The 15,163-nt window shown below is 37.2% G+C and overlaps 1 protein-coding gene across 2 annotated transcripts in view; it reads left to right on the plus strand.

Moving 5' to 3' along the window:
- Positions 1-15,163, plus strand: part of LOC124644852 (probable cationic amino acid transporter) — a 199,589-nt gene that overhangs the window by 90,945 nt on the left and 93,481 nt on the right. For both annotated transcript variants that reach the window (XM_047184462.1, XM_047184463.1), the window contains exon 8: positions 7,796-8,004. In XM_047184462.1, coding sequence (XP_047040418.1) covers positions 7,796-8,004 — 209 coding nt within the window. The remainder of the gene's footprint in view (positions 1-7,795; positions 8,005-15,163) is intronic.

A 15,163-nucleotide genomic window follows, 5' to 3' on the forward strand; every position in this document is an offset into this window, starting at 1 on the left:
CGCTGGATGCAGGTCGCCTCCAACAGGTATCTGTGGAGATATAAGGGGGAGGCCTATGTTCAGCAGTGGACTTCCTATGGCTGAGATGATGATGATGATGATGAAATTTTGGTAGGCGAAATTAGTTTATGATGAAAGCAACTCTGTGTGTTTTGCACATTTATCAGATAAAACATATTGTTTGGCGATAGTTACTTAATACATCTACTGTATCATCTCACTGGCAATAGTTGTGATTAAAAAGCATTTTCACCCAATTTTCTCTAATTTTCATGATGGTAAAGAGATTATTGACCTCATTAAAAAGCGGATTCATAAATTAGCATTACAAATTCCAATACATGGGTATTAATTTTTGTTCATACAAGAACTTCATCAGAGTGAAAGTAATATCGTAGGTCTGGAATCTAATTTACTATTATAATAATATCTAGAATATTAAACACCAAACTACGAATTTAAAAACCTGCACAAAACGACAAAAAAAAACGGACGACAGACGCCTGTCTCGTGTTAGACGTAAAACCGAGAGATAAGCTAGTACCCATATCTACTATAATACTTGACCGTCCCTCTGAGTGCACTTACCCGAGTGACATCATATTATAGAAGATTCAGATTAAGGGTTGGACCACATCTGGCAGCACGGAATCGCATTTGTTCCGCCTATGCTACCACGTATGCTGCCGTTGCGAACGCATGGGTCAGCATACTGCGAACTGGTGAAACTGATACTGTGAACTGGTGAAAGGATGGGTTAGCATGCCATCGCGCGCTTCAGCATTCCGGAGTCTCCCTGCCGACCATTGCATTTTGTCCGTGATGCCGATCGCCTCGAGGATTCCGCCGCGTTCTATCGCATTATGCTTTCTGTCTCGTTCTAGCAAACGGCAGTTCTAAGCGACAGAAAGAGAAAGGGCGACGGAAAAAGGCGATTCCGTGCTACCAGATGTGGTCCAACCCTAAGATTATAAGGCCTTCCATGTAGGTCATATAAAGGGTGTTATATTTCACCCTTCATCTTAGTTTATCTGACATTGACTTTCTAAGTCATGGGTGGAATAACAATGGGATGGAAAACAAAAGAAGAATGGGTATATTACGACCTAGTTTTCAAGGTGAGGTAATGGAAAAAAATCCTTCTATCTATGTTTCATATGTAATGAATGCTTAGTGAAAAAAAATTGATCTAATTATTTTAAGGTTTTAAAAAATTAATTGTTTTGATTTCAACATCAGATTAATGTTTGACTGAAAATGAATAGGTGCCATTAATAGACTTTTGCGTTAAATATATAAAGCTGTTAGGGAGCAATATATTTTTGTCTTTTTCAATCAATTAAAGCTAAAAAGACGTTCACTTTTATACCCAAAACTCTCTTATTTCAAGTCTAGCCCTGTTCAACGACAGCCATACTTGCATAATCCACTAAGTATCAGATCAGAACTCGATACTCGCTACTATAGTTCGGCCATTCAGAGAATGCGTTCCTGACACGTCGCGATTGAACTGACGACGTAATAACATTCATTGATTATTGATATAATAATGTTGTTTTAATGCTCCTCAATTGTTAAAACGGTAAACAACCAGCAAAAATATTTTTATCGTAACTGCAACGCCATTGCAAAGTTACGTCGTCAGTTCAATCGCGACGTGTCAGGAACGCATTCTCTGAATGGCCGAACTATAGGTACTCGATATGCAGCTTCGTAACGTCATTTCGTCATGACGTCACTTAAGTCGGGTAACTCGAATGATGGCACGTCTGTTACGTCACTAAGAGTGTAAGGCGTGGTCTTCTTCTTCTTGACGAGTCGATGGCAACTTAAATTTTGGAGGCCCAATATTTCGCTAGGCATACGGCATTGTAAGGCGTGGTGGCGAGACAATATGAGGAATATTAAATAATAATAGTTCAGAGTGTTTTTTCGGGTAATCAGACTGCAGTCTATCTTTTGTCACGAAAGGGATATTTATGAAAGAGCTGGCAAACTACCTATATTTTTTTATAATATTGAGAATATATGAATGAGATTTATTAACATAGAGAAATTGAAAAAAAAATATCTCTACATAATATAATCTCTAGACATATGAGATGTTAGTTTTTTTTTCAGTTTAAACAAATACCGTGGCTGTTGGAAATAGTTTACCGTCAGATTTATTAAAACATCTGGAACTGCTAACTTTCAAAATATTTAATGTGATAGTAGACAATTTTAAGAAAACTATCATTTATGCTATTGTCGAAAACGAGCCTAAATGGTTCCTGTTTTATTATTCATACATCTAAAATTCATATAATTTTAACTATACCACGACACTTCCACACCCTCATAATTTCCTTCAGCGTTGATAAATACTAAAGCATATTAAATAGCTCCGACCTTTTAGGTAGGGTCGTGTGTCCAACCCAAGGAGAACAAAATGACTAGCGGAGGTGACATAACGGAAAATAGCCTCAGAAAGTACCGCGCTAAAATGTGGCTGAGCGGAGAAGAACGTTACTGTCATCGTTCTTATGGATCTTCTTTGTACCCGACCATTTTTTTGTAATACCAAAAATCGTATCAGATATCTCAAAGAATTCAAAGGCCTCGTTAGTTCACTCGCAACTGATCGTTTTGGTCATACTCACTGTACGAGTTTGACAAAGAAGAAAGCGCCTGACCTGCTTGCATCATGGCATCTCCGCTCATCTTTCTTTACTCCACAGTCCAACCCCACTCCCCCCCCCTATTACCGCCCTTCAAACTCCCAGCTAACGTTATAAAGACCATCTGTGTCCAGTTCGGCTTATTTGCAAAATAAAAAGTAATTTTCTGATTCGAACACGCTTTTTGAACAGTTCACGGTTTAAAGGGTACCGTATTTGAACAATTAATGATTAAAAAAGCGGTTTGGAGACCCACGTCAGGGACCTTTCATGTACACATTTTTAGATATTTATACATATAGAACAGTTCCAATTTTCAAACTCACTTTTATCCAATTAAAAAGTCACATTCGCATGTCTAATCTTTTACGTTTCCACCAGACCACGGTCCTGAAAAAACCCGAATTTTTGGGAGAGTCTCTTTTGAGCCAACTTTAATGAAATGGTGACACATAACCAATTATTTATCTCTGTATATATTATAGACCATTATTTCCAACACACAACAATGATTAACCGCCCTATTTCTCTGTCCAAATCAGTTTAGTCGGTTAAACACAAACTCTGGTCCAGTTATGTCCGTAACAACATTTCGCATTGTATAGTGTTTTGGTTACCAAAACCACGACAAACCAGTCTGTGGTTACCTACCACAGAATTGACGAATGACAAATGATGGTTATTTTTTGTCATAAGTAGTAATTGCTGTGTGTAAAATGCCGTTTAAATTCACAATTGATTTTATTATCTTTTGTTTTCCTATTATACAAGCTTTAGTTCACAGGAGCAATAAACGTTAACCGTTATAATTGCATGAAATGGTGATTTCAAACTTTAAAGTCCAGGTTTCGTCAAGATGATTTCATTCACTTTCCACCAATGTTCAGGACATTTTAGAAGGAAAACTATACATACATACATAGATATATTACAGTAGTACTTGCCTAACCTGAAATCGAATCCGCACCGAGCCATCAAGACTAATATCTGTTTAGTGCAATTTAAATTCCATAAATAATCTACGAACTTACTCATTCAGTAATTCATCAAAAAATCATTAAATACCTTCAAAAGTTCAATACCGCATTTAGTGGTTGGCTAAAACGAGTGCCAGGCATTATTTTTTTTTACAGATATAATTTTAAACATTATTTGAAGGCTGATTTAAGCCATTATTTAATACTATTTAATAGACACAATTTCTCAAATTTCATATTAAATGTATTACTTTAATGACACAAACGACCTGCAAACATCATGTTAGCATATTGTTCCGTGAAAGAGGGTGTGCCAAGGTTTAGAGAAGGCACTTCCATAGAATAGATAACTGCTTTACTAACTGTAATTTACGATACTATGATAACATTGCACTATTATTTAAAGTGCAATTTACGTTAATAGATCATAATAATCGGAGCATCAATTTATTCGCAATTTTCATGTATTTTTTATTTCTCTCGATTGTATCAAGCATGATAAATAATATTATAAAATGACTTTTGAATTCGTGTAAATCAAAACAAATAAATAAAATTTATGAACCAGTAAGAAAATGAAAAGTGAAATTAGACTCTTACATTATATAATATATAATTAGAATCTTACATGTAATCGTACAAAAAATAACATCTGTACCTACTTACTGATAAAACAATTTATTAGGCACACTGATTGATCCAGTTTATGCTCAAACATACTAAAAATACACATAATCAGAACCTAAAATTACACCAATTTGAGCACGATTTCCATGACACAAGGTACCTATGCTCAAACAAAATAAAAAACAGTTGGCAGTCGGTCTTTTACCGCAATCTTAGGTCTAGACTCTACCAAAGCAAAGCAACAAGATAAGCGAAGCGGAAAAGTTTTTAAATCGCCAATAATATTTCTCCATTCAGTGATACTACTAAGTGGGCGAAGATAAGATGTTTGAATATTATCTCCCGAGCCTTTTTCCCAACTATGTTTTGGGTCGGCTTCCAGTCTTACTGGATTCAGCTGAGTACCAATGCTTTGCAAGGAGCGACTGCCTATCTGACCTCATCAACCCAGTTACCCGGGCAACCCAATACTCCTTGATAAGACTGGTGTCAGACTTACTGGCTTCTGACTACACGTACCAACTGCCTAGGACGTCCAATGATTGCCGGGACTTACTGTTTAACGTGCCCTCCAGGTTTCATTTCGGATATATGTACTTTAGTTAATTTTATTTGATTTATTTATGCAAATAATTCGTTGTATAGAAAATAGTGTAGTCTGGGTCTGATTGTGATTGCAATCACGGACGGGAGCATATTGCTCATTCAGAAATATTCACGGCATGTAGACAATTAAATATTTTATTCAGAAGCTGTATGTATTATGGTAGAACCATGTCGGTACGTGATGTAAGGGTAGATAGCAGAAAACGTTATGTAATGAATATCAATTATAAACAAATATTTTCTTTCATCTATGTTTGTCATTAACTTTGAATAGGTTAAATGAGTTTGAACTAGAATAGTTTCCTACAAAATATCTAGGCAGTTTAAATAAATTACAGTTTACAAAAATAAATAAGCACAGAAAACAACAGTTTTTTTCTTAGCCTTCTTCAGTCTTCTTCAGTTTTTTTCTTAGGGCAAAGGCTTCTTTAGTGCACCTCCACACCTCTTGATCTAAAAAAAAATATAAAAAAATGATGCAATTAAATTAACATAGATCAATAACCCATAACACATACTTGCATAGAAAACTAAACACCTCAGTTTCCTTAATATTGCATCGTGCAAGCTTAATTGCCTTATACTTACTCGATTTTCTTACACCTAAGAATCACTAAGCTAGACTTAAAACGACTTTACAGCTACCAACTACATACAAAAGAGATTCATCCGTAACATGCGTTCAGCTTATCGGATTATCGATATAAAATCGACTACTAGCATCGAGAACTCGATATAAAATCGAGTACTGGCATCGAGTACTCGAGTGACTTCAAGCGTCCCTTTCAATCGGTTTACAAAGGCTCGAACAATTTGAACAGAAATACCTACGTGTGTTATATCGTGGTGAGAGCTCGTTCACGTTAAAATGTGACCAAATACTGTGACTTTTTAAAGTTATACGTGCTCTTTAGTTTGTAAAAGTTTAATGTTGGAAAGCATTCAGCAGGTATTTTTCTTTTTTGGGAGATAGTTTGTTAACAATCCCAAATCTTCTAACATACATTGTTGGCCATCATCCACTAGCTTTGAACAAATGAAAGTCTATGCATCCTTTAGAAATGATAACCAGTTTTAAAGCCTAATAAATAATCTAATATAAATAACCAACTGTTGAACAGGAGCTCGGTTTTTACGCTCGACACTTAACTTTCATAATCACAAAAAAAAAACCTATATTGGTTGTTATTGTTTGAACGTGTATGGCCCCTTAGGGAAAACAGCTAAAGTTACAAAACATGTCATTATGGAAACGCCGTAAGTCAAATACCTAACATAATTTTATTGTGCTAAACTTTAGAGCGTTTCCTCCAAACAGTCGATAAAATTGGCAGTTTGACATTGAAGGCACCTTCAGCTTTATATCGCTATTTATGATTTCTTTATAAATATAAAATTCTGAATTTAAGTTAGGTACTTTTTTTTAACGACGTCAAAAATCATCAAATGACCGGGTCCCGCTGTGGGTTAGCAGCGGTGAGGGAGTGTCAGACACTTACTGACTAAAACTGTCGAGTTCCGTCGTAGGCCTTTTATGTACCAGGGCCGCGGTAACTCTTTCGAACAGTCCCGCAGCCCAGGCAGACTTAAGTTAGGTACTTGGTTATATTTAAGTATATCTGAATGATGTACTTAGAATTGTCACTAAGGTCAATCAATCATTAACTTTGACCATTAACTGACATGATGATGATGAAGGGTAAAAAGTATTTACCCTTGAACGACAGTCAATATAATGTCATTTGTAATATTTCGTTTTTCAATAATCTCACTGAGTACATTACTAGTTTACTTTTTTAGGGTTCCGTACCCAAAGGGTAAAACGGGACCCTATTGTTTTCGCTCCTCTGTCCGTCCGTCTGTCACCAGGCTGTATCTCATGAACCGTAATAGAGAGTTGACATTTTCACAGATGACGTATTTCTGTTGCCGCTATAACGACAAATACTGAAAATTAGAATAAAATAAATATTTTGGGGGGCGCCCATATAACAAACGCGATTTTTTTGCTCTGGTACGGAACCCTTCGTGCGCGAGTCCGACTCACACTTGGCCGGTTTTTCATATTCTTATTCGTATTTTCACGATTTCTAGTATTGTGATTGGTTATTATTATTTTGTTCAACCAATAGGATCAGTGAGTTTTCATCAAGAATTCTCTAGTAAAATTGGTATTACTACTAAGTCGAGTAGATAATATTAAGCTTATATTGTTTTCTTAATTTAGTATGAAAACCAAAACAATAGTTTGTGTTTGTTTGAAGTTTAACGAAAACATAATATTCCTTGTAATATGAAAAACGTACATAATGTGTAATTTCGCATACATTAGCATTAATCTGCTTGTATAAGAGCTTGTGGTTAATTATCAACCATACGGTTCGATCCATCATGAGGTTAAACAATGCTTGACATGAGTATCTCATCTCGTACGATCAAGTTCCATAGTGTTTCAAAGATCACGGTAAATTAGTGGGCCCGTTCGTGTGATGTTAGGGGTAGTAAGAAATTAGAAAATTTGACAACCAGTCTTACCAAGGAGTATCGGGTTGGCCCGGGTAACTGGGTTGAGGAGGTCAGATAGGCAGTCGCACTGGTACTCAGCTGCATTTAGTTACGGTGGAAGCCGACCTCAACATAGTTGGGAAAAGGCTCTGGAGATGATGATGTCTGCTCACATTTAAAGGCATAACATAAAAATAAAATGTTAATGTGTTTTGATGGTAGGGACTTCATGTTCTGAAAATGTATCTTCCTTCCTTTCTGTGGGAAAATGGTGGGAAAAGAACAGGCAGATAAAACCATAGCTTTTTTTTTACTTCTGTCTAAAAGAGTTTGATAGGTACATATAGATTGACAATTGGCCCGTACCCCACACACTCATTCTCTTGACAGTCAAAACTAACCACCACTTTTCTTCCCCAGGCAAACCCCCAGACATCATGGCCTTCGGGATCACGCTCCTCATGATGATGGTCCTAGTAGCAGGAGTACGAAAATCCCTGTTCTTCAACAACCTGCTGAACGCCATCAACCTTACCATCTGGGTGTTCATCATGACCGCTGGCCTGTTCTACATAGACGTCTCTAACTGGACGGAGCATAACGGATTCTTGCCATATGGATGGAGTGGAGTGAGTATTTATTTTGTTTAACTAGCTTCTTGTAATAGTCCTATGGTAATTGGGAATTTCGTGTGCTCCTGAATAGAGAGTAGACCAAATAGACCATAGTCTTCATCGATACGTGAGCTATTATTTAAGACTGGATGTTTTTTTTAATCAGTCCCAGCTGTGCGGGGATTTCTTCTGACATTAGCGAGTTCAAGTAAATAAATTAGCAAACATTTCAGCTAATATAAAAATATCACACAATAATATCGCACCATTAAATAGATTGATATTTTATACCAACTGTGGTGAATGGGAGTAGAAATCAAGGAACAAGATTTGCTGGATGATGATGCTGGGGTCTTAGTCTGATATTGCTGACACACGATATACAAAATGTATCATATGTACACATAAACGTCTCCCAAAGCCATTAAATTCTAAAAGCCACATATTTCAAACACTGCAAACTGTTAGTAGGCCGATAGCTGGGTCGGGCTCATAAAACCTATCGAGATGATGGCAGTGAGATATTTGATTGGATTACGATTACCTCCAAATAAACTGTCAACCAACTATCAGCCGCCAATTTAATCTGCAACGTACAAGAATTTATTACTGCTAACCTCACCACCACATATTAAAATAAAAACTTCAACTACACTTAACAATTTTACTTGAAACGTTGTCACTCCGTGTGGTTTTAACAGACAATAACTCAGGTACTATGTTAAGCAATACCTCTAGAACATGGAGAAAAAAATGACTAGCGGAGGTGCCATAACGGAGAATCTCCTAAGAAAGTAGCGCGCCAAAATGCGGGTGTGCGGGGAACGAGGAACGTTACTGTCCTCGCTCTTATTAGCTTTCTTTGGACCCGACCATTTTTTTGTAATACCAAGAAATCCTTTATAGATGTCGCAAAGAACCCAAACCCTACGTCAATTCACTCGTAAGTTATCGTTTTCTTCAAGCCCACCGTAATTTGACCTAAACGAAGGCGCGTGACCTAGCTGATATGGTATCTCCGCTTATCTTTCCTTACTCCGTGCTCTAGACTAATAACCACTCCGTGATCCTGGTTTTAAACTTGCAGGTGACTTTAGTTGTGTCAAAGGCATATTCTGCTATCAACTTGGAACTCGCATACCTTCTGGTGTTTCATTTTAACTTGTAGGAGATTTTAAAGTGAAATTCTACATGGATATCAGAGTCTTGTTATAATATATTTCGCATTTACTAAGGTATTTTTGGTTATTATCAATTTAGAAACTATTCCGTGATCCCGGATAAAGTAACCTGTAGCTTTCTCAATCGAATCGAAATCTAAGAAAGATTATTTTTAATCGGTTCTGTAGCTCTTAAGATTATAGCTCGTTCAAGAAAGCAAACAAGCTTTTCAGCTTTATAATATTAGTTCAATATATCTATTCTTTATCTATTCCTAGCCAATTTCGTTATTTAACTCACCATCCCAAAATATCCACCCTTACATTAATAGAAACTCTGTAAAAGCCACTAAATTGAAATGCAAAAGCTATCCAACTTCAGCCAGAACTAAAGCAGTAACAATTGTCAAAGTGCAATGCAGGTCACCTCGATTTGTTTTCAAACTGGATCAAATGTTCATTTATTCCCTATCTTTGGTTTCCATTCTAAAAAGACAACGGACCCAAAGTTTGCTGGAGCTAGTTTTTATCGCAACCTAGACTGAATTTGTTCCAACTGTCGATAGCTAGATCAATTTTAGAATCAGCTTTGATTGTTTATCTAGTGTCTGCAAACTTTTAGTCGGCTAATAGTTTGATTCATCATCCTCCGACTTTTCCCAACTATTTTGGGGTCGGCTTCCAGTCTAACCGGATTCAGCTGAGCACCAGTGCTTTACAAGGAGCGACTGCCTATCTGACCCCCTCAACCTAGTTGCCCGACACCCCTTGGTTAGACTGGTGTCGGACTTACTAGCTTCGGACTACCCGTAACGACAGCCAAGGATGTTCTATGTCAGTCGGCTAATAGTTGGATTGGGATCATTTAAATCAGTTTAAAGATTTTTATAACGTAATCTAGACTTAAATTATTCCAACTGTCCATTGCTAGATCAGTTTTAGATTCAACTTTGATTGTTTATCTAGATTCTGCTAAACTTTTAGTCGGTCGATAGTTTGATTGGGGTCATTCAAATCAATTTAAAGATTTTTTTACCGCAATCTAGACCAGATTATTGCAACTGTCCATTTCTAGATCAATTTTAGATTGAACTACGACGGTTTATCTTGAGTCTATAAACTTTTAGTCCGCCGATAGTTTGATTGGGGTCATTTAAATCAATTTGAAGATGAATGATCGGGTATCTGACTGGTATCAGATGGAATAAAAAGTTTAATTGAATTCACGACTTCTTTTGAAATTAAGTGTCAACCAACTGTTGGGCCAATACTATTGGCTGACAGTTTCAACTTCAGTGTTTCATCTTCACTAATAATGATTATGTCATTAGTTTAATAGAGTGAAATAGAATGAAGTTTAAAGAGACTTTCTAACTATTAATAGGTTGATAGTTATTTATTTATTTATTTATTTAACAATTTATGTACACAGTGAACATATAAAAAAGAAATAGACATAGTATAGAAATAGTACAAAGGTACTGCTTATTTCTAAATCGAAATCTCTTCCAGCAGACCCGTAGTAGGAGAGTTAGAATAAAGAGAAGTAGGTAGATAGACTGTGTAAAAGGACATAGTAAAGATATATAAATTACACATATATATATATAAAGCAAAAGATACATACATACAAAAATACATATTTTATAAAATAACTCTATGAAGAAGAGGAGGACAAATAGTAGCTTTTGAGTTTCTGTTTAAAAGTAGCAACAGTTTGACAGTTCCTTAATTCAGGCGGCAGCGAATTCCACAACCGTACTGCGTTTACTGTGAAGGAGAAGGAATAAAAGTCAGTGGAATGGGAGGGGATCTTAAGGAGAGATTTGAGATGCGTTCTGCAGAGCGCATCAGGCGAGCGAACAAATGAGAAGCGTTCTCGCAGATAGGAAGGAGTTTTGGGATTAAAAAGGATATTAAAAAGGAGACACAAAATGCGCGTGTTCCTGCGAAGACGAATAGGGAGCCACTTGAGTTCTTTGCGAAAATGAGAAACATGATCATATTTTTTAGATTGAAAACAAACCGAATACATAGATTTTGCAACCGCTCAAGCTTATTTAAGAGCTCCTCTGTGGCATCCAAATAACAGGCATCCGCGTAGTCAATGATGGGTTGAATGAGAGTCTGAGCAAGAGAGATTTTGGTTTTCAAGGGCAAAAAGTACTGGAGGCATTTCAGAGTGTGAAAGGTGAAGTGCACCTTGCGACTGACTTCATTGACCTGCGCAGACCATGATAAATGTGAGTCCATGATGACACCCAAATTTTTTGCCGTTTCTGCATAGCTCAGTTGAACCCCACCTAAACAAAGAGGAGGCAAAGACGCAACATCAAGCCTGCCCCGCAAGTTTCTGCCGCCAATGATCATGGCCTGAGACTTCTTGGGATTGATCTGTAGCCCAAAGGACTGCGCCCAGACCTCAATCATATTCAGGTCATGATTCATAGCGGCAATGGTAGATTCCGCATCGCATAACGGAAAATGTCTGTAGAGTTGTAAGTCGTCCGCATAGAGATGGAAGTTGGAAGAAATGACCTTAGTGACAGAGTCAATGAAAACAGAGAAAAGGAGAGGAGAGAGAACGCCACCTTGAGGTACGCCCGCAGAAAGGTTGCACCAATTGGAGGATAAGTTATTAAGCCGGACACACTGCGTACGGCCTTTAAGATAGGAGTCAAACCAACTTAACGTGGAAGAAGAAATATTAATAGATTTAAGGATACCAAGAAGAATGTCGAAATCGACAGAATTAAATGCACTGCTGAAGTCAAGGAGAACCAGTAACGTCAGGGATTTATTTTCCATCGCAAGACGGATGTCGTCAGTAACCTTCAACAGTGCAGTTACAGTGCTATGACCGGGACGAAAACCAGATTGTAAAGGGTGGAAAAGGTTATTGCGGGTAAGGAAAGAAGAAAGCTGAAAATGCACCAGGTGCTCCAGAACTTTGGACAGGTAAGGAAGGATTGAAATGGGTCTATAATCAGACATAGAAGCTGGATTGGAAATTTTAGGTAAAGGAATAACGATGGCTTCTTTCCAGGAATTAGGAAAAGAACAAGAGAACAGGGAGAAATTTAGGATATGTGTCAGGACAGGTAGGACAGTCGGTAGAGTTAAGAACACCATTCTAGAGCAAATGTTATCATTACCGACTGCACTAGAGGATATGGCAAGGATAGACTTTTTGACGTCGTCTTCAGTCACAGCACTCAGTTCAAACAAAGAGCACTGAGGCAACGGCAAACTAGCAAGCTCACTCAATGTGCGGGCACGGACGTGTGGGTCCAAACGTACAGGGGGAGAGGAGAAGTAGTTATTAAGGGCACCCACGTCAGTGTCCCCACCAGCAGCGCAAGCAGCCTTACCGATGCCAACAGTTTTGAGAAATTTCCATACCTCAGAAGAGTTACGGTCATCGAGAGAATTGTGGAAGTAGCGTCTCTTTGCATCTCTACACATTCGACTACAACGGTTACGCAATGTCTTGTAGGTAATGAGGTTGCGTTCAGACGGACTGCGCTTCCACCTACGCTTGGCTCTGTCTCGACTGGCCATCACCTCCTTTATAGCAGAAGTGAGCCACGGAGCAGGAGCATACTTAACTTTGACACGGCGAAGTGGAGCATGAATGTCGAATAGTTCCAATAACTTACAATTAAATAAACTCACCATTTCATTAACGCAGGTACTCATGAATATGCTAGACCAGTCAATGCAATCAGCATCACGCTTCAATGCCTCCAGATCAATGCCCTGTGAGTTATTTCTCCTGGTTTCTTATATTTTGAAGGAACTTATTCTAACCACAAAAGCCTTTGTATTACGTAACGAAAAAAATAGGCTCCAGACTTATTAGGATTTAAGAGAATTTCTTGGTACTTAATAAAAATACTCCACCTCCATTTTTCAACCATATAACATTTTCTGGAATAAAAACAAAACATTTAAGTTCCCTTGTCTAGAATAAAAAACTTAATCCTCGATCATCGAACAAAAATATTATAAGATTTCTTCTAGAAAAATAATAAACGAAAAAGTACTAAGTAATCCTATTAAGTGTAGTAGCAATTTCACTAGATAATTATAAACTGAACGAACAAAAATAAGAAAGACAAACTGTTATTTTTATAAACCATGAAGTATTAAAAATAACTATATCCACTGTAGTCTACCTTTATAATCTTCAAAACGTTTTAGAGGAATGTTCTAAAGAAATATGGTGAATAAAAATAGTAAATAAGTATATATTTTGTGCTGCGATTGAGTCAATAATGATACATCCAATACATTCTTATTTCGTTGTTCATTTTTATCGGATTGTTGCTTTTATTTCCTTTTGTGTTTGTCTGTCATACTATCCCATTGAAGGAAACAAATCATAATACGTTCAGAGTAAACTACTTCACGCGTTTTCTGTATAGACAGTACTATAATCCTCCTTGTATTGTAACTTAATATAGATTTTTTTATATTGGTCCGTCTTTGTATTCATCATTAACAGCGCTTCTCACGCGTAAATTTTCCACTAAGTAAAATAAATTACTCGGTTTGTACTGGTTAATAAATATGTCACCTGAAACAAAGCGACTGATTTTTTGCCGCGAATCTATCGCGCGTATACGTTTACGCGATGCGAGAAAAAACCGCTAGAGTGAAAACGGTTTTTACTGGGCTACTAGATGTATATTAATTAAGCCATTTTCCAACAAAATTGTAACAAAGTTTACTTACAAAATTAGTTACAATAAATTGTGTTATTTATCAGAAAAAAAAACTAACTTATATTTCTAGTCGCTACCGCTAATAAAACTTGTTTCTCGGTAAGAAACTCGTTTGATGTATCATCTCACTTTGTAGGAAATAATATAAAAATTCTACATTTATATGAAAAAGTAGTTATTTCTTAGAAGACTGAGAAAATTGCTACGTCTTTGCGACGTTATTAAATCTTTGTATTTTATTAATGTTAAGTTAATGCTAATATAATTACTTATTTTGTAAAATATATCATCTGCCTAGCCGTGGCTGGGTGACTATCTCCTCCGAGCCTTTTTCCCAACTATATTGGGGTCGGCTTCCAGTCCGCCGGTCCAGTCCGCTGGGTGACTATCTACGTCTTTAATGCTCCGTGTTTCGTAAAGCCCTTTAATTTGGTAAGACGGCTGTCATTTAAGCATCATTGGCAGTCGTTACGGGTAATCAGAGGCGAGAAAGTCTGACAATCAGGCATACCAAAGGGTTTAGTGTTGCCGGGGTAATTGAGCTGAGGAGGTCTGATATGAAGTCAAGCTTCGTAATACACTTGTTCTACCCAGCTACACCTGGAGTGACTGAAAGCCGATCTTAGTGTACTTGGAAAAGGCTAGGCTGATGATGTTAGTAGAGGCCAATACTCATAGTAACATTTCCCTTCTAAACTGATATAGATCTGCCAGTTTATTATATCCCGTTACATTGCAAACCACTTCAGGTATATAGACACTCAAACACGAACAATTTATTTAACATACAAACACTTGTTAGTACCAAAATATTTGTATGCAGTAGTCAGACAACACTTTCATAATTTTATAACGTTTCAATTTAATTATGAAAGGTCAATGATTTTCCTAATGTTAAAATCTATACTCATATTATATAGCTGAAGAATTTTCTATATTTGCTTGAACACGCTATACTCACCCCATAAAAATGAAGAGGTTGGTTGCTTGAAAGCCTTGACTTCATAAACTACCAATAAGATTCTAAAAATCTTTCTAAGCTGGATAGCCCATTCATAAGGCAGGCTGTAGACCAATTGCCCATTCATAGGGCAGACTGTAGACCAATTGCTCATTCATAAGGCAGGCTGTAGACCAATTGCCCATTCCTAAGGCAGGCTGTAGACCAATTGCCCATTCATAAGGCAGGCTGTAGACCAATTGCCCATTCCTAAGGCAGGCTGTAGACCAATTGCCCATTCATAAGGCAGGCTGTAGACCAATTGCCCATTCCTAAGGCAGGCTGTA

The sequence above is a fragment of the Helicoverpa zea genome, chromosome 31 (genome assembly GCF_022581195.2).
Source record: "Helicoverpa zea isolate HzStark_Cry1AcR chromosome 31, ilHelZeax1.1, whole genome shotgun sequence".
NCBI classification, from domain to species: Eukaryota; Metazoa; Arthropoda; class Insecta; order Lepidoptera; family Noctuidae; genus Helicoverpa; species Helicoverpa zea.